The sequence below is a fragment of the Scomber scombrus genome, chromosome 9 (assembly GCF_963691925.1).
Source record: "Scomber scombrus chromosome 9, fScoSco1.1, whole genome shotgun sequence".
NCBI classification, from domain to species: domain Eukaryota; kingdom Metazoa; phylum Chordata; class Actinopteri; order Scombriformes; family Scombridae; genus Scomber; species Scomber scombrus.
In genome coordinates, this window is record NC_084978.1 from 20,239,663 (window position 1) to 20,264,866 (window position 25,204).

At 40.3% G+C, this 25,204-nt stretch overlaps 2 protein-coding genes across 2 annotated transcripts; both read left to right on the plus strand.

Moving 5' to 3' along the window:
- The first annotated feature begins 403 nt into the window (after window positions 1-403).
- neurl1b (neuralized E3 ubiquitin protein ligase 1B) lies at window positions 404-9,347 on the plus strand. The gene is made up of 6 exons (XM_062425792.1): window positions 404-645; window positions 4,233-4,477; window positions 4,577-4,910; window positions 6,470-7,213; window positions 7,771-7,896; window positions 8,337-9,347. The coding sequence occupies exons 1-6, from the start codon at window positions 615-617 to the stop codon at window positions 8,582-8,584; spliced, it is 1,728 nt and encodes a 575-aa protein (XP_062281776.1). The 5' UTR covers window positions 404-614; the 3' UTR covers window positions 8,585-9,347.
- Window positions 9,348-13,023: 3,676 nt separating this feature from the next.
- mtnr1c (melatonin receptor 1C) lies at window positions 13,024-24,397 on the plus strand. The gene is given in 2 exon segments (XM_062425794.1): window positions 13,024-13,234; window positions 23,532-24,397. Coding segments are annotated over 2 exon segments (1,077 nt in total).
- Window positions 24,398-25,204: the final 807 nt, after the last annotated feature.

The following is a 25,204-nucleotide window of genomic DNA, read 5'->3' on the forward strand; positions in this document are numbered from 1 at the left end:
CACAATGGAGAGATCAATACTCTTGAAAATCTCTTTAGTGAGATTAGTTTAACCACTTCAGGATGCTATTCTGTCAAACAATCATCATCAGTAATCTTGATCGCATCAAAGTTTGCACCATGCTGCCTGCATGACTCCTCTATATGCAAATGTGCTGCCAACACTGCCTTCCTGTAGATTACATCCCCCCTCAACACCCCTCCTTCAAGCTTGATGTTTAGTGTCAGCCCTATAAACTACACACACTCATTAGGCTTCATCACAGGCTTTGAGTGAGTTATTAACCGAATTATTCAGAGGCACTGTGATGCTTTTGAGGGGCTTCTCCGCTTACTGTGTCTTTAAAGTCTTGCAGAGGGGAGCCTACACTAAAGAAAGGAGGGGGCTGCTGTGCGCCAGTTGGAGGTATCTGCCTGTCGCAGCGGCTTGGGGTTGACATTAAGAAGAGCGTGTCCATGCTTCAGCCAAGAGATAAAGCGCAATTTGAGGGCAGCGATACTCAGATTGAACGGCTTCCAGACAAACCCTCATCACTACGCGGGATACATGGATGGACAGACACACATTGCAATCGGAATTAACTTGTCAGCCGGTGCGAGGAATTTCTGGATATAATGGGGAATACGACACCCAAACCTTTAATAGGTGAGACTTGTCATCGATTTATCATTCACGAGATTTATAAGGCACACACGCGCGCGCGCACAGGGAGCGATCTCTGTGTGAAACAGCTCGGTAGATACACATGGTTTGTCCTAATGCCTCTATTACTTGTGCTCGCTGTGCGTAGAGACGCGCTTCCCATCACGGGGGAGCTGAGCGTGATTCCTGGCAAACAAGTCCAAGCGAGCGCTGGAGCTGGAGCAGCCGCGTTTCTCCACAAGATTTACCCACAATTATTCACTCAAAATCAATGACTTTATCCTTTTTTTTAATGTGATTCAATCTTTTTTTAAAATATATTTTTGCTCATGTGAAAAGGCAAATGAAGGGCGCCTAATGATGATCATAACGCAAGTAGCACCATTAGAAGTCATTCATATTTCCGGAAAGCTTATTCGCAACTATTACCAAAGATCCAGTTAATACTAAACAGATCAGTCTGATCTGTAATGATGTGTATAAAGTATTTTTTTTCATATGTAAACACATACATGCTGTTAAAAGCTGAGTCTCCAGATTATTTGAAATGAATGTAGTTTGTGCAGAATAATGCACATTTTAGTGGTGCACAATCTGATTTTTGTGTTTTGTCTTGCTGCTTTCTTCTTGTCATTTGCAAGATTTATTACACGTGAATCTGGCTTTTATTTCACACAGGGATTACATTTTGTGCCTGTTTTTGTGTCATATGCAGCATTAGTCATTTTTTATCTCAAGTGTCAAAGCGGTTTTGGATAAAGGACAATCTCAAGTGATTGCCAGAGAATTATTCCTTCAACAAGATTGTCAGCACATCTGCATAAAGCTGTCATTATGAGTTCTCAGAGTATCACTTTCTGAGCCACTTTGTCATTACACCTAAAGCGCATTACTTGATAATCAGTTCCCCATATCACTTTGATTTAATGTCTGTGACACTCCCACGCCCCCAGCAGATCTACTCTGGCTAGGTGATGTGGTTAGTGCCACCAGAGCCAGCTGACGTAGGGTTTGGACTGAGAACAGTTAGTCACAGAGGAGCAGTTTGGGTCCTATTGCTTGCAATTCATGGTTTCGATTAACACTAATAGAATATCTGTGTTTACTGTTTCTACATTAGAGATGCTGTACAACATATCAAAAGGTATTACTGTTTAATTTCTGATCACTTTATAGAAAGATGGCAGGCCTTGGTGCAAGTCATCTGTGAAAAGGGTTTCAAGTCTTGTTGATTCGACCAGAAAATTCATATTCACAACGACTAGTAACATAAATGTAATTCCTGAAATTCTCTTAAAATCCACCCTGGCTCATGCATTGAGCAGTGAATGAGCAACTGTGTGATGAACACATACAGCCTAGAGATACAGGAGAATGAAGAGCCTGATCATCTTGTGGCCAAAGATAACTCTGACGAATGCACATAATCAGTTTTACATTTCAAAAAGCTTTGCTTGGCACAGCCATGTGCCTTGTGCAGTCTTATGATTTCATTTATTCTTGCTTTCTCTTTCATTAGGAACTGGGAGCTGCCATTCCTATTACCCAACTGCTTTTTTTCTTATCATGTGTGTGGTAGCAGTTATATACTGTATGGGGGACTTTTTTATTTTTTTACATTAACAGCCTCCAAACATGATAACCAAAGATCTGATCAGCTGCTTGTCTCTTTCATCTATACTGCAATTTCAGTCTGTCTCAAAAATCTCCACATCCTTCATATAAAATAGCCCCATTACAAATGTTTGATTCTCAGTACTAAATTCAAAGAGATATTCTTTTCATTTTATTCATAGGGTCACATGATTACAGTGTTTTCACACCAACAGGTTAACCTCAAAGTCTAATATGCACTTGTGCCTCATGATTAAAGGAACAAGCACAGTAGTTATCTATCACTGTAACCATACATCTGAGAGACATACAGCTATAAGTATCTGATTTTCTGATAAATCAATACCCAGCAATGTTTGACGCAGAAGTTCATTTAACAAAACTCACTGCTGCTTAGAAGGTATTTCCAGTTTCCTGAAAGACTCGTCTTTACATGTGGATGAAAAATATAGAAAAAAATGTAAATTTTTAGCCCTTTTTCTCAAATTGCAATCCTATCCAAGAACTAGAAAATGTGAAATTATAATTAGTAACATCAATAGACATAATAGTAAAAATCTTTAAATTTGGTCCAGTTGCGTTCTTGTCATGTCAGCTTGAGACAGAATATTTTTTCAAACAGATGGTTAGAAAAGTCTGGGGATTGTGGAAATGCAACAAGAACAGTAGTAAGTGTTGTTTAATGACCCTCGCATCATGTTATTTTTTCAGAGCATCACATTGCTTAGCTCTCAATGAAATAATACATGAGAGGTACAAACTGGGGCTAACACTGACCCTCCTGGGAGCTGTCCTTTGCTGCATGACCTGTTGTGCTATGCCTTTCATCTAATAATGGCAAACAAGTGTCTGTATCAATCTTCACTGTAGGTCTTTTTACTGCAGACTTTGTCAGCGAGGCAGTTGAGCCTGAGCACTCTAGGCTAACGCTCAGCCTGTTTTTCTCCATACGCTTTGACCGAAGTATGGTTTATTTCCTCAAAAGATAGATTCCCTGAGTAGCCTAATCTGTGCCTCAGGAAGAAAAAGGCACCCACACATCATTTGAGATTTTACAGATGTTCTTGCTGCTGCTTCATAGTTTACAATATAATCAGTGATAATGTCTAATTTAGGAAATGTACTGTGGAACATTTCACTGAGTTATTGTTTTTACACTAGATCACTTTGAATTGAATTTTAAGCAGAAATTGAATCACTCCGTTGCCTGGAGGGAACTTTAAATATTGGCTCCCAGCCAGTCTATACCATAAACAGTCATCCACAGCTTTAATTTAATTTTGATATCAAAACAAATGAAAGGGGCTATTCAGGGTTTGTTTATGCTGTAGGCCAAGGGTGTGTTCAGCCCATAAATAAGAGGAAGACTCATCCCGTCTGTTGTCAACTTTCTGTTGATGTCTTTTATTAGGTTTTCTCTCTCGTGTGAGGCTACTAATATTAGCATTGCTCTAATTTATGTGGATTTTATATAAACCAAATGTCCTTTTTAAGTTTTCTGGACAAATATGCACACTGAGGTTTTGTCTAAATTTACCTTGTTTTAGTTCTGTGATATAAATGTCCCATATGCGTGCGGTAAGAGGACTGATTTGGGACAGTTTGCCTTTTTATACTGTAAATATGGGTTAGATGCTAAAAGAGACTGTTTTATGTAGTTGTTGAGAGGAGCAGAGAGGCTTCATAGTGTCAGTGTGGGAAAGGAAGTGTCTGAGACTGTGGGCTCCTTTACATAACTGGCCTCTGCCCTCTAAACCAACTGCCATGGACCACTTGCAAACAAGTTGTGTGCTGATATGTTCGCCACTTTTTCCAACAGCTGGTATCACTAATATTGCTGTTTTGACCTTGTCTCAGTCACACAAAGCAGACCCACTATTCACATGCCATGTGGACCTCTAATTTGGTTGATCAGGTTAAATCCTTGATGAGTTTCTTGCCTCTCACTTTTCCCCTTGATATTTTTGCACCCACAGATGCGACCCTGCAACCCCGCCCTGTGGCAAGCAGGCAGTACTACACCCTGCCAAACAATGGGGCAGGTGTGGAGAGAAGAACCTCTGCTCCTCCGGTCAGCATCAGTGTGGAATCACCCCGCTTTCACCCCCACGCCAAAGGCAAGAATATCAGGCTGGATGGGCAGCTACGCCGTGCTACACGGAAGAACAGCTTCTGTAACGGCATCACTTTCAGCCACAGGCCCGTTCACCTCTATGAGAAGGTTTGTTTTAATTTCTTTATCACTCACTGTGTTTTTAAGAGGCAGAAATAAAAAATAAATAAAAAAGAAGTTACATTAACATCAGTGCTATTCATTCAGGTGCGGCTTCGCCTGTCTGGTGTACACACGGGCTGGAGTGGAGCGCTACGCTTTGGTTTCACAAGTCTGGATCCTAGCGAATTGCTCTCTACTGACATCCCCAAGTATGCTTGTCCGGACCTGGTGACACGACCTGGCTACTGGGCCAAAGCTCTGCCTGAGAGACTAGCCTTGAAGGACAATGTGTTGTCATTCTGGGCTGATCGCCATGGAAGAGTTTTCTACAGCATCAATGATGGAGAGCCAATCCTTTTCCACTGTGGACTCAGCATCGGCTGCCCACTCTGGGCCATCATAGATATCTATGGCATCACTCAGGAGGTCACACTGCTCGGTAAGCATCATGTTTATCCTGTTTTCTGTACTTATTTTATGCCATCACTCCTACAATTTATTTTTTGGTCATTAATGTCCTGGTTAACTAGTGATGCAGCTGAGAGAAGCCAGCAGTAGTTGACTCATATTCCAAAGGGAAGTGAGAGGAGCAAATTTCACAACTGACTGGTCATGAGTTTTGCACACAGTTCATCATTGAACCTTAAACATATCTCATAAACTGTTGAGTAATGGATGTTTTTTGACTGGAATCAACCATCAGCTAGCAGGCTATGTACTATGAACATGGCTCTGACAGCCCTGAAACCTCAGGAACTTATTTTTATAGTGTCAACACATTCACAGCTAATTTAAGCAGCTTCCTGAGAGTTCTGAGAGCAGCTGTGCCACGAAAATCCACAGCGGTGAAGGCCAAAGTTCAATGATCCACTATCTGTATGACAAATCTATTCTGTCTTTGTCTACTGAACCATAACAAACTGTGATAAACAGGATCTTGATCACAGATCTCAATCCATCCTCTCACTCCTAATTACTCTTCCTGCTTCTACTTCAACACTCTCTTACTATTACTTTCCCGCGCTTTGTCACTTTCTCCCTCTATGATTCCTTTATTTCCATCACCCTCTGCCCTGTGGTTCCCTCTCTTACTCGCTGGGTGTGTTTATCTTTAGTCTGACAGGAGCTATGGCCATGTTTGGTCAAGGCGGCAGATCCCAGGAGCTTTGGTGAGGGGCCAGTGCACTCAACTGCTCCAGCATCACTGGAAATAGTAATAAAGGAATGTATCATAAGTCAAAGGGGGACTACTAGTGCCAGATTTGTTTATATCTGCCCATAATACTTTGAGAATTTCAGTGCAGTTGTACTATGAACTGTGTGCATTAAACATACCAATTCTGAAACCTTATGTTAGTGAAGAAAGGAAATTAAATAGGGAGGTAAATAAACTGCTGGCCTGTGCAGCTTATTTGTACTCAAAGCTAAGATTTAGTTTACTCCACAACATGCATCACAACAAACACTTCTTATTTTACATATCAGTGTAGACTTGTATTCCAGCTGTTGGGAGAGGAGTGTCCATCAAAATGTTTCATTCAGTACCTTGACAGTGAAAGACATGTTCAATCTCATGTGTTTGCTGTCAGTCACAGTGGGAAAAAGTGGGAAATATTAAATAGCAGTATAGAAGTAGATATACAGTAAATACATTTATGACAAATTATGCCAATTTACAGAGAGGTCATGTCGTAGTTTTACATGGTATTTCAAAATGTTTCCGTCGTATCCTCTTAATGGAAAAAACCTGGTTGACCATCAAATACAATTCCAAGGTGAAACCGGAAATTGCATTTCCTGTGGAAAATGTGTGTGACTGCTGAAAACTTTGTAATGCTGCATTGCAGGCGAAATACAGAAACACTGCACATCATTTAAATTGCCTACAGGTGGGATTGAACTGTCATCTACTGCTTGCAAGACAGCAGTGCCAAACATTGAGCTAATATGACACTAAACACAGCTCACATGTATGTTTGTCTGTGTTCTCCACCACAGAAAGCACGTTTGCGGAGAGCGTGGGATCCAGCTGCCTGAGTGCAGCCCGACTGAGTGCCTATCTGCCCCAGAGTAGCCACGACTCAGCCAATTACAGCAACAATCAGCTGGAGAACAACCAGGCTGCTGCTGCCAAAATGGCCAACCTCCAGCTCAATAACTACACTCAGCTCATCCCGTGCTGCTCCTCCACCTCCTCCTCCTCCACCACACCATCCTCATCTGCCTCCACTGGATTCAGCGTCCCAAGGTTGGTCCGGGGCCTTCCTTCCCCACTGGACAATGACTTGCACTTTCACCCTGTCCGTGGCTCCGACGTAATACTCTCTGCAGACCGCTCAGTAGCCTGCATCCACTTTTTGGACAGCAGTCGGACTCTGGTGTTTAGCGACCGGCCGCTACATGTTGGGGAAACTTTGTATGTAGAGGTTGGTCACCTAGGCCTGCCGTACTTTGGGGCACTGCTGTTCGGTTTAACATCCTGTGACCCAGCTAGTCTGCATGCTGCAGACCTTCCGGCAGACCCAGAGGTTCTCCTGGACCGTAAAGAGTATTGGGTGGTGCACCGGGGCTTCCCCATGCCTTGCTCTGGAGACGTGCTCAGTTTCAGCCTGCTGCCCAGCGGAGAGGTACACCACGGGGTGAATGGAGTGGGACGTGGCAGGCTGCTTTGTGTGGACTCCTCTCAGGTCCTGTGGGCCTTTTTCACCCTCCACGGGGCTGTCAACAGACTCAGGATACTAGGTAGGCTGGATGTATTGTAATGATGAGACCGGACAGTTGTTTTCCATTTAGTAAGACCAAGTAGTATTAAAATGAAAAATTCCTGAAAAGAACATGTTCTTCTATTATCATTAGTCAATTCTTGAGTCTAGGCAGCCCATGTAATTTATTTTTTCCCAGACTAGAGGAATGCAGTTCAGTACTTTACGTCTGCAATGTGCCTGTTCATTTTTGGGCTGTGACCTATCTCTGTTCCAGTCCCACTACTCCCACGTACACTCCCTACAGCTCAGACCTCATTTTCAACTGTTTCTGATCCAACAATATTATCCTCAAACAGAAATAAACTCCCTCAAAGGAACTTCAAATACAAATAATCTGACCGGTCAGAGACAGTCAATGTAAAGCTTTACACTGTAGCATTACAATGAAACAGCTCATGCACAGTGTATTTAAACAATACAATCAACAGTCAAAAATACACTCTCTTCCTTTCCTCCATTTCTAAATTGAAGCCTAATTATCTATGTTGGGTTTTTTGTTTGTTTTGTTAATGTGTATTTATCTTTGGGACACAGGAACACTGCAATCCAGTCCTCCCCCCAACTCCCCCAGCACTTCTCAGAGCAGCAGTCCAGATGACAGTGACTCAGACCTGGCGTTTAGTGTCAACAGATCCTCCTCTGCGTCTGAATCTTCTCTTGGTACGTTATGAAATTTTTGACGACATGCCTAAAGCTACAGTGTATGTAGAAACCCCCATGAGATCACCAGAGGAAGGTTCTTTTGGTTGCGAAGAATGGCAGTTCTGTTGGACAGTACCATCTGAACTTTGAGGGGTCATGGGAAAAATGTCTCACATGGAAACATTATCACAATTTTAGAAAGATTTGTTAACAAGTCATAATTAAGCATATTTTCAGACCTCAGATGAATGTACTAGTTGGATATTTGTCTTTGACGTAGCTTATAAATACATTAAAAACTCGGCACACACACATAGAATAATAGAATCAATAAAAGTAACACTGCTGTAGAGTCTGGACCTCTTCCCACAAAAACAACAAGAACAAGAGTTATCTGTGTAAATGCTTGTGCCTCTGCTCCATTTCACGTTTTCTGTGTTTTCTGTGTTTTCGTCTAGTGACTGCACCCAGCTCCCCTCTCAGTCCTCCCGTCTCTCCCACTCTCACCGCCCCAGAGCTGCCCTCTTCTGGAAAAAACGGAGAGTGCACCATTTGTTTCGACCAAGAGGTGGACACTGTCATCTACACCTGCGGACACATGTGTCTGTGCAATGACTGCGGGCTGAAGTTGAAGAGACAGATCAATGCATGTTGTCCAATATGCAGGAGGTCTATCAAAGATGTTATCAAAACATATCGGCCATGATGTTCCAGATGGACGGACTTCCACAGCTGGCAAGGAGATGACTGGATGCCACTGGCTTCCGATTCTCAGGCCCCAACCAGAGATTTAGTCACAACAGGACATAATTGTGCCTACAGGATTTCCATTTTATGTGGTTAATCATCTCTGGAAACAGACTTTTCATGTAGAGAACTGTGAGGACACCCAACTTAATACACAGACTGCCTACATGAGCTCCTATATTTTGGCTAAGACGAAATAGATGAATTATGTGCTACCATTTTGTATTTTCAATGTGATGTATTTTATGTCAGATGTATTTGCTGAGCAGAAAAGCCTGCTGTGAATATGTTGTCCATAGTCCCTGATCTATGTGTGCTTCGGCAGAAAATGTGGACTGTAGTCTAACTTCTAGTGCCTTAGATTTTTGTCACATTTTGTGTAATTATGCTAACAATCTTAGCCATATTTTCAATGTATATTACTGAAAGTTTGTGGTAAAAAAAAGGCACAGATGTAGAATTTATGCAATAAAATGTATAATAGTAAGAGTAAGTGGAAGGTGAAACTGTATGGCAAGTGTGTTCAGATGTGTTTGAAGAAAAGTATGCTCGGAGAGTATATATATAAATGAAGATTCTGGTTTTGCACATTGACAGATTAATAAAAGTGAGGTAAATATGATTTAAAATGTGTGTAGTTTCAATAATAAGACTGACCAACTGGAGATTGAAGAGAAAAAAAGTGTTTACTGTAAATGTAAAGATTCAAAGACATTTTGTTTATCTGGAGTTGATCAGAAGATTAACTACAGTTTTATCAGAATAGCTGTTATCAATACATGTAACACCATTTTTGAGTGTCATGATAATTATCCTTTATAATAATTATTAAGCTGTAGCTTACTTTGTTTTAGCCTATTTTACTTTTCTTTTTTTTTTCTTTTTTTTTTTTTACAATTTTGCATCTTCACCAGATCATATCACATAACCTGAAAAATATTATGTGATATGAAAATCTCCAGATGAGCTAAATGGACCTTGAGGTGAGACTGCTTTGTAAACTGCTGTTTTTCAGGTCATGAAGGACTGGTGAAGCCTGACTCTTCAGCAAACATAGACGCAAAAGTCCTGAAAACGCTCAGAAAAAAGGAAATTTGAACACCTTCAGTCCCATAATAATAGGGCAGACTCTATCTTGTGACGAAAATCATGTCAAAAGCTCCACAGCAGCTACTTAATGGACTTTAAGGTGAGACTGTTTCAACAATTATGCCTTCATTTGATCTTCTGATTTGATTTTCTACAGTAATACAGCAGATGTTATGTTTGTTAAGCATTGTAGAACATATGTAGATTATGTCTAAATTAGCTGACTATAGCTGCAATATCTGATTGACATTTTTAATAATTTAATTTTAATATCACATTGTCGTCTAACAAATGATGTATGGAATCCTCGCCCTGTAATAGGTGAGTGCATGATGGCTTTCAGGGCTTATTTTTGAGACTCTGTTTTGGAGTTTTTCTGCCCCCTTGTTCTACTTGTGTAACCATTTATTACACAGTCACAGTGCTGAATTCAATCACCACTGTTACCTTGATACTCATTCACAGTGACTGACAGATGAACACATTCTCCATATGTCTTTGTATTGCCCTGTCGTTGTTTCAAGAGTGTAATTTGAATTTCATGATTTTGATGAAGTGATGTTATGCCTTTACAGAGAAGAATGTGAGTGGTATGTGTTTCATTTACAAATATAATGTGAAACTATATCATAATTCCTTGTAGATAATCATATAAGTAAAAAAAAGTTGTCTTGTCAAACTCAACAAATTAAAAGATTCATTCTGGGTTGATTAATAGAACATTGAAATATCACAAAAGTTCATGTGAAAAAGGCAGCAGAAATCAATCTAGTTTGGGTAAACCACCACTGCTGAAGTCAAGGCAAGGCCAGGCAGCTTTATTTATATAACGCATTTCATACCCAGGGGCAACTCAATGTGCTTTACATAAAAACAATCATTTAGCAGTAAGAATTGGAAACAAAGAGCATAAAAACATACAATTAAAAAAAATAAAAATGAATCCCAATAATAGTAAAAATTGGAAACATTAAAACATACAATTAAAAACAAGAAAAAACATTAATAATAAAAAATAAAAACAAAGTACAGAAAAATAGAAAGAAAGAAAAATTAAATAAAAACTAGACTAAAATAGAGCATAAAATATGAGTTTGCAGCATAAAATAATGATTTGTATCAAAGTCATTAAAAGGATATACAGTGCAAATGAAAGATTAAAATGTATTATGAAGAAACCCCTTTACAGACGAGTGAGCCAAAACACAAAGTGTCTTCATCACAATCACATTTTATTTAATCCTCACAGAAGCCTTCATTTTCTGCGTGTATGGACACACTGATCTTGTAATATTGAGCCATCAGCCTCATTAAAGTGTAGTCTCTGTTACAGGATATTCAATTTCCTCCTCCACCAGCAGGGATCTCTTATCCTGATTTTCATCCCTTTTCTGTGGAGTGAATGTTATAGCAATCTATTACACTATTTACGTGCATGTGCAGCTGAATCACATTTCAGACCACAGGTTAATATATCATTAACTTACGTTGTTGTTATTTTTTATAGCTTTGATATGGTCTTGCTATGTGTATTCTACTTACAGACATAAAGTGTGCTTACATTTGGGAATTACAGGTTCTGACACACCCACACATGTAGTCAATGTGGTGGTTACATCTTCTCGACTCATTTTGCACAGTTGGGCTGTGGGAAATAAATAATAGCTCTTATTTAGTCCATTAAAATAAGAATGAGGTCTTTACATTGAAGATGCTTCATTATGTTAATCAGCTAGTCTCTTTCTGTCAGCAGTTTGTTGTTGGTTTATCACAGCCTTTTTAAAAAAAAAAAAACAGAATCAGCTGCCAATTGAAGTTTAATACAGCAGCCATACAGTAAACTTGCAGGCCAAAAGAAAAAACTCCTCAGAACTCTAGATTTGAATGATTTACACACTATAAAGGACACTCTCACATTACACAGAGTGTTTTTATTTGAGTAATTTAAGGCCGAGTTAAGATAAGGCATGTTAAAACACTTGAGATTGTGGTAATGGTCACTGATTGCTAGGCTATAATGTTCACAGTTAAATGGTTTCATTAAAAGTATCACTATGGGTAGGCCTATAACATTGGATCTGTCAACTATATCCACTGAAGTTACAATGATTACTTGATCAATTGGTTAGTCAATCTACAAAAATTAATCAGCAACAGTTTTGATAACTGATCACTCATTCTGAATGGTCTGTTTTAGACAAGATACAACTGTCATATTCCTGCTTCACACTTGATTGATTAGTAGTCATTTTGACCTTTTGGGAAACTGTGATGGGCATTTTTCAAAATGAGCAAACAATAAATTGATTAATGGAGAAAATAATCAACAATCGATGATAAAACTAATCGTTTGTTGCAGCTCTGATGTCAAGGATATGATTTCCTAGTGAGGCTCCTCTCCCCTGACATCATCTGTCTCAGCTCCAGATGACTCAATGAAAATATTTTCAGATAAACTTCTTCAGCATGTCTCATGCAGTCTTTGGCAGTGGCAGTAAAAGGCTGTGGTTTTTACTACTTGGGTTGGCAAAACTTAGAACTCTATTTAGAAATGCACAATTCATAACCCCTTTTGTGGGTATGTGTTCCTCGTTGTTTGTAAGCATCTCTGTTGGACACGTGAAGGCGCCATTTCCATGCTCGTGAGAGTCCCTATGCTTTTAGGAGGATCAGTGGAAAAAAAACTGTGACAAGTTGTAAACCTTGCAGTTAATATGCTACAGTATCCTTGCCTCAACTCCACATTCAGCCGGATCTTACCGGTTGTTATTTTACGAGAAGTCTATCAGGACGCAAATATTGCAGACAACAGACTTGAAGAGAAAGGCGCTCAAATATTTAAACTGGAGGGTTTTAACTACCGTTGAAATGTGTCTCCCTGCAGACTGGATTGAACACAAGTACAGTCTTTATTAATTCCCACAAAAACCAACACGGGACTCTCCGCTGTCCTGTGTGTGAGCTTCGCATCCCCACATTTCCATTACGCACAGGAGAGCGCTCATATGCCTTTTCGACCAGCTCTCCTGGAAGAAGGGCCTCGGTCACTCATGAGGTACACACTGGAACGGCAGCGACACATGAGCTCCTGACATCTTCATCACCTTGAAATTGAACTTCTTAAATTTCCATCCGTAATGTCTTTTACTGTTTCAATTACCATGGTACTGTTCGCGTCCTCCTACTGTTCCACAGGCGGAGGAGCGTGTTTTCGACCCTCAAGAAGTTCAAGATTCCCTTCAGTAGAGCCCCTGAGAATATTTGGTTTGTGAATTTTTATTTTCAATTGAACAACGGAGTACGTCCACCATGGCCGCTGCACCCTGAGGGGAGATGGATTTAGAGGTGAAGGATTTGAACGGCTCCAACAAGAATGAGAGCGACGGCAGACTGAGCGCTTCCTCTGCTGGAGTGTCCACAGCGCTGGCCAGCGTGCTGATCTTCACCATCGTGGTAGACATACTGGGTAATGTCCTCGTCATCCTGTCCGTGTACAGGAACAAAAAGCTCAGGAATGCAGGTGAGCAATAAAGACATGAGTTGAAATTGACTGCATGCGTTTCTTGTGTGAGCTGATGCAAATAAAAGGTGGAGAGAAGCAGCTTCTAAATGAGGGGAAAAGACGCTCAAAACAGAGATGAGGTAACTTTTTAATTACAAATTGAGAATAATTTACATTAGCATCATCTGCTCCGCATATAACAATATTGTGTGTGTGTGTGTGTGTGTGTGTGTGTGTGTGTGTGTGTGTGTGTGTGTGTGTGTGTGTGTGTGTGTGTGTGTGTGTGTGTGTGTTATATTTCAATAACCTAGAGCATGTGGACTGCACTCTGCTCTTCTGCCTTCATTCATAACTACAATTATGTCATTGCCATTATAACACTATCTTCCCTCAATCTGGCCCTATCCTTGGTTCTCCATCCCAGAGTTGTGTCTCATGACCTGACAGGGTGAGATACCCTGCTGTATAGCCCCTGTGTCCTTTTGAGTAGCTTTTATTTTGAACACAACCTCATATTTTGTGTCCTGGCAGCAATGTGAAGGTGAGGAAGATATTTATTATCATCATTTTAAAACCATTTTTCCTCCTTGGAAAATATGCCATCAGCATTAAATTGCTCCCTTTTAGTCCGAAATTGTTTCAAATGGCCAATAAGTCATTTGCTCTGCCTCTTTTGGAAATAAGGGACTGTACAAAAGTTATTAGGTGGGGATGGGGGGCAGAAAAGTGAGATGGTAATGTATTTTTCCTTTTGGCTATTGGAAGGCATGTTGGCTTTACTTTTTTTTAATTAAAATTTTTGGAGCGCATTCTAGTCTTTTTTCTTTATTTTAAATTTATTTCAGTCTCCATTTGCAAGACAGTTACAGAAACAAAAATGCAGAGGACAACAGCCAAAAAACCAGGGTTTTTATTAATTTTTGTCATCACAATCAGTTATTAGCTAATATGAAGTATTCCCTTCCTATTATGTCATTTTTCAAGAAGCACAGAATACACTTTAATTATTGGTGACCGAATATATCCTTCCAAACAGTGAGTCCTTTTTTTTAACATTTCCGTTTTAACTTTAATGTACGTATGTGTGCAAATTGGAGAGGAGGCGGTCCAGCAGAGCGTCCAAAGAAAACATTGATTAAGAAAGCTTTTTAATTTAGTAAAACATAATGTTCTTTCCCTCCAACCCCGGTAATTTTTGAACGGTCCCAAAAACAATGCAATTATCAGTCATATCTTGGGTTGCAAATGATGCTGGTGTCCATTTCCTTTTATTAAAAACAGATAACATCTATGTACTCAGATCCTATCTTGTTGTCTGGTATAGGAAAACTAGTGACAAGAAAAACATACAAGTCACAACAATATCAAGTCACAGGACAGTCTCAGTAATAAGCATACATTGAAGCCCTATCGGGCAGGGCTTGCAGTCGAAAAGATGGATAATGTACATCTTATCTCTCCAATCACAAGAAACATGAAAGCATATTTTATTTTTAATTACATGCTCAAATCTCATGATTTGGTATTACACAAAGTACAGATGAGAACACTGAGATGTGTTGTGAGAAACGTCTCCCAGAGGCATAAAACAGAACTAGTTCCAATATTGTATATTTGATGTTGCGCTGCTTTTGAACTCCAGCATCCTTCAGATCATGCACTCACACACCATGGCTGTTATACCCAGCAGCTGTATGGATAAAAGTCAAGGCAATAAATTATTTTGTAGAGTCAAAAGACTCAATGATCATAACATGATGCTAATGAGAATACGCAAATAAAGCTTTTTTATAACATTTCATTACATAACACATCCAGTGTGTTCCTGTGTGCACCGTCCAAAAGCAGTTTGGCAAGAAGTTTAAGAGCCCGAAGAATAATTTGATTCTCCATTTTTGCAAAAATTACACAGTTGACTGGTCTCAAACAGAAGGACAGGGGTAAATGTCCTGTTCAAAAGTCTTCTCCATGTTGGCAGACTATGGACACTGCACTGATTGCAGACCCGACATGACTGCTCTCCTTCTCTAATTAGACTAACTGACTGGCCCAGTCACACAAGATATCCCGTTGGTGTTGTGGAGTGGTCAGCATGTCTGACTTAAAATCTGAAACTACATCAGACGCTTAGAGCCTTTATCTCATACTATCCATTTTTTTCACAAGTGTGTCCTTAAGTGACTGAAATTGTCGCTGTTAGCCCATCGACAATGTCCCCTCTGTTCTTAACAAGCTATTTATAGTTTAGGCTCACTTTGTATGAATGTTTAATTGTACAGTGCTTCTGAAAAGGGAAGCATGAACACAGCTGAGGAAATATCAAACACAGAACAGCTGTAGAGGCTCTGTTTGTCATACAAATCGGTTTCTATGATGGATGGCTGTTTTGTGAAGAGGAGATAGGTGCAGTGTAATACAACAACGTCCTCTGGGCCGTCAAACTGACTTGTGAATAATATATTGAGGTATAATTTATGATTTACAACGGTTAAAGACTATATTCAGACATATATTTTTGGGGAATCTGGCGTAAAAGGCAGACTGCTGGAAACATCCCATTTCCTCTCTACATTGCACACTATTCTGGCTGCTGGTTTGCTTTCTCACAGACAGCAGCAGGACCTTTCCGCTCTGCTTCACTTCAACACACTTGCTTTGCACACTGCCTCGATATATATCCCTCTACTACCTACCACTTACCACCACCCCCCACACACACACTAAAAAAAGAAAAATTATTTTTTCACCTCTGGTTGGTAAATGAAGGTATTTTTTCAGAGTGGCCTAATATCTTCTTATATTTGGGGAGAATTGGTGTCTTATGTTGCATTTTCACAAGTCTGTAGGTTCTTTCAAGTGTGCAAATGTAATAGGATCCCTCCACAGAATCTTCAAAGGGTTGAGCATGGCACTATAGGACTGCCAATGGGGTGTTAATACTAGAGTGTCCCACTGGGGTTAACCATACTAAAAATACACTCACAAAATGCACTCACGAGAGAGGGACAGAGAAAGAAAAGGATGAAGGGAGCAGATGGAGAGAAAAATGAGCCTGAGTATGTGAGTGTTGGTGTGTGTGTGTGTGTGTGTGTGTGTGTTTGTGTGTGTGTGTGTGTGTGTGTGTGTGTGTGTGTGTGTGTGTGTGTGTGTGTGTGTGTGTGTGTGTGTGTGTGTGTGTGTGTGTGTGTGCACGCATGTGTGTGCAACTTGCACCTCTGTGTCAGGAGCTGTGGGTCGTGGGGTATGTGAGGTCTGGGATGGACTTCAGTTTAGTTAAATCATGCATTGCATCCTCCCTGTCACTTATGAATAAAACCTAAAAACTGTCCAGAGGGCGGTTAATTGAGTCAGTGGATTTAGTGAGTCAAACCAGAAGCCAATTTAAATTGACAGCGTAGATCCACAGGGAATATGACTTAGCACACTACATTAAACATGTGTTCTTTTCCCGACAACAAAATAGTAGAGGACAGTTATTTTCTATAAGTGTGGAGGTACATTAACAGATTAGGATTATTTTACTATACTACACTTGTGGTGAAGGCAGCATTCGCACAAAATGTTTGCATTATATCCAATCTTTCCTTCCACCTCAGGAAGCTATTTGGATAAAATATACATCATTCACATGCACATCGTCATTATGCTCACTGCGATTATGCCGAATAAGCTGTTAGACCAGACACTGCTTGTGTCCTGATGGTTTGATTTCTCTCAGGGCTAGTGATTCTTATTTTCTCAGACATAGGGGGTCTGATTGGGAGATGGCCTTTGATGATGATGATGATGATGTTTTTGGCCGGGCTCATAGCAGGCTGCATCACCAAAGGCAGCTTGTGTCAGTTTAATGCTAAACTTCTTAGAAAAAATTCTCTGGCCCCTTGAACATGAGTTCATGAAGTAGTCACTACTAATTCATCAGTGCTAATGCCCTTGCCGAAAGGTTATTCTTGCTTATTTATGATAACATGACTGACTAAGTCCAATGTAATCTAATTTGGGATGTGCTGTTGTAGTAATAAGCCCTGTGCTGACATTCAGCTGGATTCAAGCAACGCCATCACTCCTACACATTTTTATGAATTCCTCTTTCCTTCAAAGGTGTATAAATATAGCCGGGTGAATCAAAGCACAGTGTATCACGTTTCCAGTACGAGCTGTGAGAGTGATGGGATGCAGGCGGTGGTTTTGACACAGGAACATAAGCCCTTGAGATTCATATGTGCACACAGCCATGCAAGTTGTCAGATTGAAAATTGACTTGGCCGGCAGGCTTTTGATTTGTCTTTTGGTTTGTTTATTTCTTGCACTGACTTCATTATGTACCTATTCTTGTTCCAGCATAACTCTCTTTTTATTTACTACATTGTTCTTTTTACTATTCAGAACTACTGCGCTTGATTGAAGCAATGTGCCATAAATATGCCGGCATTGTATATGGAGCCTATTTTAATACATATGCAGGTTTTTACCCTGAAAGGGCAGGTGTGAATGCCATTTCCATCTAAAATATTTTTGAATATGCTGCAGCCTGATATATACTCGATGATTCTGGGGACAAATATGTTTGTTTCATTCATGCAGAGCTAAACTCTCTGCTTTGATTTACATGTCATTTACTGAAAAATATTAGATGAGACAGACATAGAGAGAGAGGGATCCACTGGGGCAGCGCATGGGGTCATCGCTCACATCTCCCATCTCCCAGAAGACTAAAGGATGAATTGTTTGTGTTGTTGGAAGAGTTAACTTGGTTGACAGTTTTGTGAGAGTCTGTAATATCATACAATTACAGAGACTGCTGTCACAGGGGTTAAAGTCTGCAAGTCAGCTATCCCTAGTGGCCTGTAACCATTGAGCATTGAGGTTATTCAACTCACATACGTTGGTAATAATAGTTCCCACAGATTCAAGCGGGCATGACTCTATTCTGGAATCCAGGCATGAGAATGTCTTTGTTCGTGGTCTTTTTTAACACTAAAGCTATAATTGAGTGCTGTGAGTTTAGATGTGTTGAGCACCGGTTTGGGCCAAGTTGGTTAATTAATAAGAAAGGTAATAGTTCATCCAGTGTTTTAATAATGGATGCCAACAAAACAAAGACAGTAATTTGGCTACGCCAAAGCAATCCTCTGAACTGTGCTTTAGCACTTACCTCATCCTCTTGACGATAGAGGGGAGGAAGGGTTCAGCCAGAGAGAGAAAGGCTCTACGTAACATGCCCTGTCCAGCCAGCGTGCATGATAACAGTGAACTGCATGATGTCAGCGAGGAATCAAACCTCTGCACAATGACAAATGCACAGAGCGAGTTGTGCGAGCATCACAAATACAATCTGACAGTTTTGCCCACTGAGCTGACTCGAGGATGAAGAAAAAATATTTTTATTTTTATCTTAGCAGGCTTGAGTGATGGCTTGTGATGTTTCTCAATGAGTGTCTAAATACCTGTACCTGTTTTCAACAACAATGAATAAATAAATAAATAAGAAGAGCCCATGCTTAATATTTTTAAGTAACATGATCCAAGAGGGAAGAAATAAAATGACACGTGAAGTTCCGACATGAGAGTAAATTAAAATTAGACTGGTTGCTTAACAACATACCTTCCTGGGATCATAACAGCCTTTGAACGGTACGATTGATGGCCAACATGTGTTTTAAATCTAGTCTCATCATATCTGCCAGTCAACACTGTTGTTTCAGCTGTTGTCTGGCTGAGCGAGAGCCTTGCGCCATCACATTTAGACTTCAGGACGTATTTAGTTTATTTAGGAAAATACAGCTACCGCCTTGTAGGGGCATAACTATTACTCGCTTACCTTGAATTATTAAGAAACCGAAAGGTCTAAGTCCCTGCCCCCAACACCACTGGTCTCATTATCTAACTATGTTTCTTACATATCTTGACGTGCAGTGTTATTAATAATAACACTATCAAGTATGGCTTTCTGACACAGCAGCTACCTGGACTGACTATCTTAAGCACAAACCCTGCCCCTTCCAATATCCAACAGGATAAGTGAGACACCCCTACTCCAAAGTAAGTCCTTAACCAACAAGGTGAGCCAGCATACAGAGCAACAATGACTTATTTATTTAGTATAATCCAATCCAACTTTTATTAATCTCTTTTCTTAGATTCAGGGATTTAAGGTCACTTGTAATAAACATATCAAGTCCAAAACTAAAGAAAGAAACCGCAACTTTTACTGCAAGATAAGTAAATGTTCAACAGTTCACATAGAAAACCAAATATTCTACTTATATTCCTGTATAAAACACAATGTCTCCACTTAAATCTTTGTCTCAGCCCACAAAGTGTCCATGTTTCTGGATTTCCACAAGTGATGTCCCATGCACAGTAGCGGATAATCATCCACTAAATAACAGGTTGGATGGATCACTTTAATCATCACACATTCACCTTTCAGTTCAAGAAGACATATAATTAGCATACCTTTCTCCTTGGTATAATAGTAGAAACAAGAACATAATACCAGTCTGCTGAGATGAGTGGAGATGGATGAGATGAGTCACTGGAAGATTGTAGTTAGGATGGCAGGGAAACCCTTCGTTCAATTTTCCTGAGAATCCCACACAACATGATGTCCACCTGCACAATCACTGCCAAACACCTGCTTAAAGGGAAAACTTCAATGTAGAACTCCTGCCTGATTCCTAGCAATCTCAGTTCTCAGTTCAACTCCTGACATGTCCAATGACAGTCTCCAAGACACAAACCCACTCTGTTTCCATGTGTAAATGTCTAATTCTAAAGCAATTATTTTTATCTTATACTCGCCAGTAAAGCGCAACATAGTCACAAAGCACAACAGGGTCGCAAAGCTTCAGCTTAACCTCCCATTTTGATGTCTTGCCCCTTTTTTAAAGTTATGCCGAACTGGAAGCAGCAAATATATGGCTATATGACAACAACATGTCAGTTTAACACATGCACATTCACACTATAACATGAATATCCTTGTCATATTTTGTTTTATTTGGATACATTTTTAAGATACTCTATCCCAAAACATAATTATTTCTGTACCTCACAGGAAACAAACCCCTATTCACTCTTTGAGGATGCCTAGGTTTGGATGTGTTTTCAATCTCTGTGTCTGATACATCAGTACCCTTTAACTCTTCTACTATGGGTGTCATCTCATCAATTACTTCTTGAGTGCCATTACTGTTGACTTAACCTAGTTTACTCGATTCTCCATGCCCTTCCCTTATATCTGTATTGGGTACAAGTGTCGTAGCTGGAGTGCAGATAACGCTTGTTCAGTCATTATCAGTGTTTAACTCTGCTGCAGACCTTACTCTATCTGTCTGCAGTCTTGTGGGTGACTGGAAAGTGCAATGGCTCAACTGTTCTCTGTGTACAACTTTATCTAGACCTGCTTTCTCTGGTCTGATAGTAAATGAAGGTGAATCTGGGAAGTTCTGTTTCATGACAATGTAAGTTATTGGGTCTCACTTGTCCTGTATCTTACTCCTAACCCTGTGTTTGTGATTGTATAGCAACAGTTGGTTGGTCTAATTCTTATTAGAACCCCTTGGGATTTGCGGATACAATTTCTTTTCTGTCTTCCTCAATCACCATAGCTGTCTTCAGACATTCATAGTGGTCCTTAACCCAGTCATCCAAGTTATCGGCCTTAGGGAGAACCCTACGTCGTCAAGATGGAAAATAAGGATGTTGAAGGTCAAGTCACCAAGTGCCATTGAAAAGTTTCTAGAGCATAACATAGGCCGAGTGGTATCTGGCTCCACTCAAACAGCCCGAATAATATGGTGATGGAAGTTTCCTCTGTTCTCCTCATTCATGGCCACATAAAAGTAATCTGCAGTTAATCCAATCTCGACAACTCCTCCACAGGCAGTAATAGGCATCTTTGCATGTCACCTTATTCAACTTCCTCACAGCAGAAATGCACTATTCTAACTTTCTTTCGCATGGGATACACATGGGGTACAGCACTCTTTGAGAACCCCCAGATATGCCCTTTGAACTCTTTGAAAAGCTGTGGTGTGTTTATTTGGAGCTGCATCCCCAGTAGGAATGTGACATGTCCACACCTTGCAAATATATCCCTGTATCTTGATAGCAGTTCACTAAGCTGTTGACATTGTGGTGGCATGATCATGTCTGTTTCTTACTTGGACAGGGACAGACAACAGTTCTATCTTACAGTTTAAGGCCCTGGCTCTCATTTAAGTTGAGCCCTTTTACATGAACACCAACCCCCCATTTTCATCAAATTCCACCACGTCTCATGGAAATACTTCATTCAGTTTGCTCGCAGTGGTATTTGTACTCATGATTCTGACTGCAATTTTGCCATCTGTTGTGTTTGCAAGGTTGCTGGCTACCAAGACCCCTTTTAGGGAGGCATGCATTAGGCACAGCTTCAGCATTTTACTCTAGTTGACACTCTGCTGTGGTCTTCAACCACTATTTCCCTAAATGGAGGGATAATGACCACTGCCTTCCACACAGCTTGATAGAGCCGGTCTTGCTATCAGGACTTACGTGCTTGGCTTTCTTTACTTTGGACAACACCAAACCAACACCTGCTTCTCCTTCATCAGTCATGTAGTGTGAATTAAGCTCCTCGTTCCTACAATACCTGGCAGCCATATATGGCTTTAAAGCATTACAGGCAAAATGTGTCCTCTACTTGTTCTGATATTTTGTCATCTCAGGATTCTCTCTAGGTACACCCCTTTCCATGCAAATGAAGAACTCCAATAGATCAGTGCAAACATAAAACCTGTATTTCTGAAGTTCACTAGACAGGTGTTCAGAAAAAAGGCATTTAAGAATACTTGTATACCTGTGAGGAGGAAGAGCGGGGCATCCACTAATCGATTCCCGGCTCTTTGTGTCTTCATGTTGAAGTATCCTTGGGCAAGATACAGAACCCCAAATTGCTCCTGATGGCTGTGCCAATATTGTGTGAATATAAGCTTCCCGAAGAAGAGCAGGTTGGCACCCTGCATAGCAGCCCCTGCCATCAGCATATCAATGTGTGTGCTGTACAAGTACAGTCCATTTACCATTTACTTACATGTTTCAACCCTGGAATCATCCAAATTTCATAAAATTATGTTAAAATGGAGCACATTATAATCCTTTACAGAATATTTACAGACATAATAAATGTTCATATTCTGACCACTGATGTAACTGGCAATATGTAATTTTACTAAATACATGGAGAATGAATTACTGAATTTATTTTCTCAAAAGTTGGGAAAGCTGTATAAAATGCCAACATACACTGGGTTTATTTGCACTACATCTTAAAATGTTAATCCTAAAATGTGTAGTGGGATACGGAAAACACTCTTTATTGCACATTGTTGACTTAAAACTAGTGGGAAACTAGGCCTGCTTTTGAAAAACACCAGTTAGGTTGAATTGTGGCTCCACTGTATATTATTGTTAAATGCTTTCTTATCTGACACAACAGTTCAATTTTATTTATTGTTTTATGCCCCACCTAGAACAGCTGCCCTATAATAATATCAGACGTAATTTTCTATGATTCATGTCATCTGAGGAGATCCAGTGCCACACCAGCAGCTTAGACCTCAGGAGAACAGGAACTTGTTTGGATGTTATCGGGCAATAAAATCATCCATTTCCTGTTTTTTATGTACTTTAACTCAATGTTCAAATATGTTTCCTTACAGGCAGATGGAAGCTTTAAAACAAAGCAGCCATTGACTAAATACTGTAGTTTTGTGTGCTGTATTTAGAAAAATGACAAATACTGATAGTATTACTAATAGTTTCTAAATACGACTAAGTCTTTGTGAGGATGTATGACTCAACAAAATTTAACGGAAATCCATCCATATTTTGAGAGAGGGACAGAGGAAGAAAAGAAAGATATTTAAGTCTGGATCAAAATGGTGCACTGACTGAGTAACACTGCCATCTCTAGACCCATGCCTCTAGCGTGGCTAAAAATGTTGTTAGTTTTACCAGAGAGACGGTGAGTTACAGTGAGAAGAAAAGAGATTGTGACACTGAGGGACCTGTGACAATAAAACATTTGCCTCGATCCAGATCTGTGCAGTCAAGAGTACATGGTAAAAGCCTCATCAAAATGAGCCTCAGAGGGTCCAACGGAGCTGCTCTTTTATGATGGAAAATCACAGTTGTAACTCCAAGGACCCAGTTTATTTTAAGGAATTTAACCTGAGGCAGAGAGTAAAAAATGAGTGCTGTATGCTTTAATTATAGATGAGTTTGGGTCATGTTTTGTCTGTTATCTAAACCTCTTCTGTTTCTCCAGGCAACATTTTTGTGGTGAGTTTGTCAGTGGCAGACCTGGTGGTGGCCCTATACCCCTACCCTTTGGTCCTCACAGCCATCTTCCACAATGACTGGATTATGGGTGACCTGCACTGCCAGGCCAGCGGCTTCATCATGGGCCTCAGTGTCATTGGCTCCATCTTCAACATCACAGCCATTGCCATCAACCGTTACTGCTATATCTGCCATAGCCTCCACTATGATCGTGTGTACAGCCTGAGGAACACCTGCTGCTACCTGGGCCTCACCTGGCTGCTCACTGCCATCGCCACAATGCCCAACTTCTTTGTTGGGTCGCTGCAGTACGACCCTCGCATCTACTCCTGCACCTTCGCCCAGACAGTCAGCTCATATTACACCATCTCGGTGGTCATCATTCACTTTCTGATCCCGCTGCTCGTGGTGTCTTACTGCTACATGAGGATATGGGTGCTGGTGATTCAGGTGAAACACCGGGTTAAACCGGAACAAAGAACCAAACTGAAACCAAGTGACATGAGGAATTTCCTGACTATGTTTATGGTGTTTGTGTTGTTTGCTGTGTGCTGGGCTCCATTGAACCTCATAGGTCTGGCAGTAGCTATAAACCCTGTAAAAGTTGCCCCCAACATACCTGAGTGGCTCTTTGTCACAAGCTACTTCATGGCATACTTCAACAGCTGCCTCAATGCTATCATATATGGACTATTAAACCAAAACTTCCGTAAAGAATACAAAACGATTCTCCTCGCTCTGTGCGTCCCACGTTTGCTCCTCGTGGAGACCTCCAGGTGTGCCACAGAGGGCCTGAAGAGCAAGCCTTCACCGGCTGTAACAAACAATAATGTAGCAGAAATAAATGTATAAACTCATGTTTTACTGGGAAACTAAGAGGAAGTTTCTATGGAGCCTCATTGTGGATGTGTGCTTTGATTCACCCAGTGTCTTTACACAGGATGTGTATCATTTTCCTATTGTAAAGATGTAATCACGTCTGGAGAGGACTGCTGCCATCTTATTCCTTCCGGCCATGTCAGATTCTCTTCCCTCATGTTGAGACCATCAATTGTGAGACTGGTACATTGTGTTCCTTTGTGACAGCCCTCCCTGCACTCCTTTCAAAGACAGGCCAACTAAATGGTTAACAAGCAAGAAAAAATATTAGTCACTAGTCTCCAATTATATCATGAAGGGTAATCATCTGTGAGAATTACTCTCCTAAAGTCAATCAATACATGCCATGAAGGGTTTTTTTTAAAGGGAGACTTAATTTTATAAGCCACATCCCACCATGTTATATATCACATGCACAAGAATGACTACTGCATTTCTGCACACCTTATGAGTACATTAACAAAACAGTGGGAAAAAATAAATGTCTTTTTTATTTGCGGTCTTAAATGCAGCTTTAATGATGGATAAGCCAAAAGGTTGTTTTATTTCAAAGCAGTCCTTAATCTAATTCTAGATTCAAACTCAAGTCGTTTTTCGGCTCAATTACCAAAGATTTAACACTATTGCTTGGATTTTATTGACTGAGACTATTGAAACTGGGATAGGTGCCAATCTGGAAACACTTTAGTTGCTTTATAAGTTTGCATCCCATATTCTTTTCCTCAGTGTGTATGAATATCTCCTTCTTACTGGGAATGTATGATGTATCAACTGACTATG

Coding starts and splice junctions, on each gene's coding strand:
- neurl1b (XM_062425792.1), top strand. CDS start 615: ATGGGGAATACGACACCCAAACCTTTAATAG. Junction 4,911..6,469: donor TCAGGAGGTCACACTGCTCG/GTAAGCATCATG, acceptor TCTCCACCACAG/AAAGCACGTTTGCGGAGAGC. Junction 7,897..8,336: donor TGCGTCTGAATCTTCTCTTG/GTACGTTATGAA, acceptor GTTTTCGTCTAG/TGACTGCACCCAGCTCCCCT.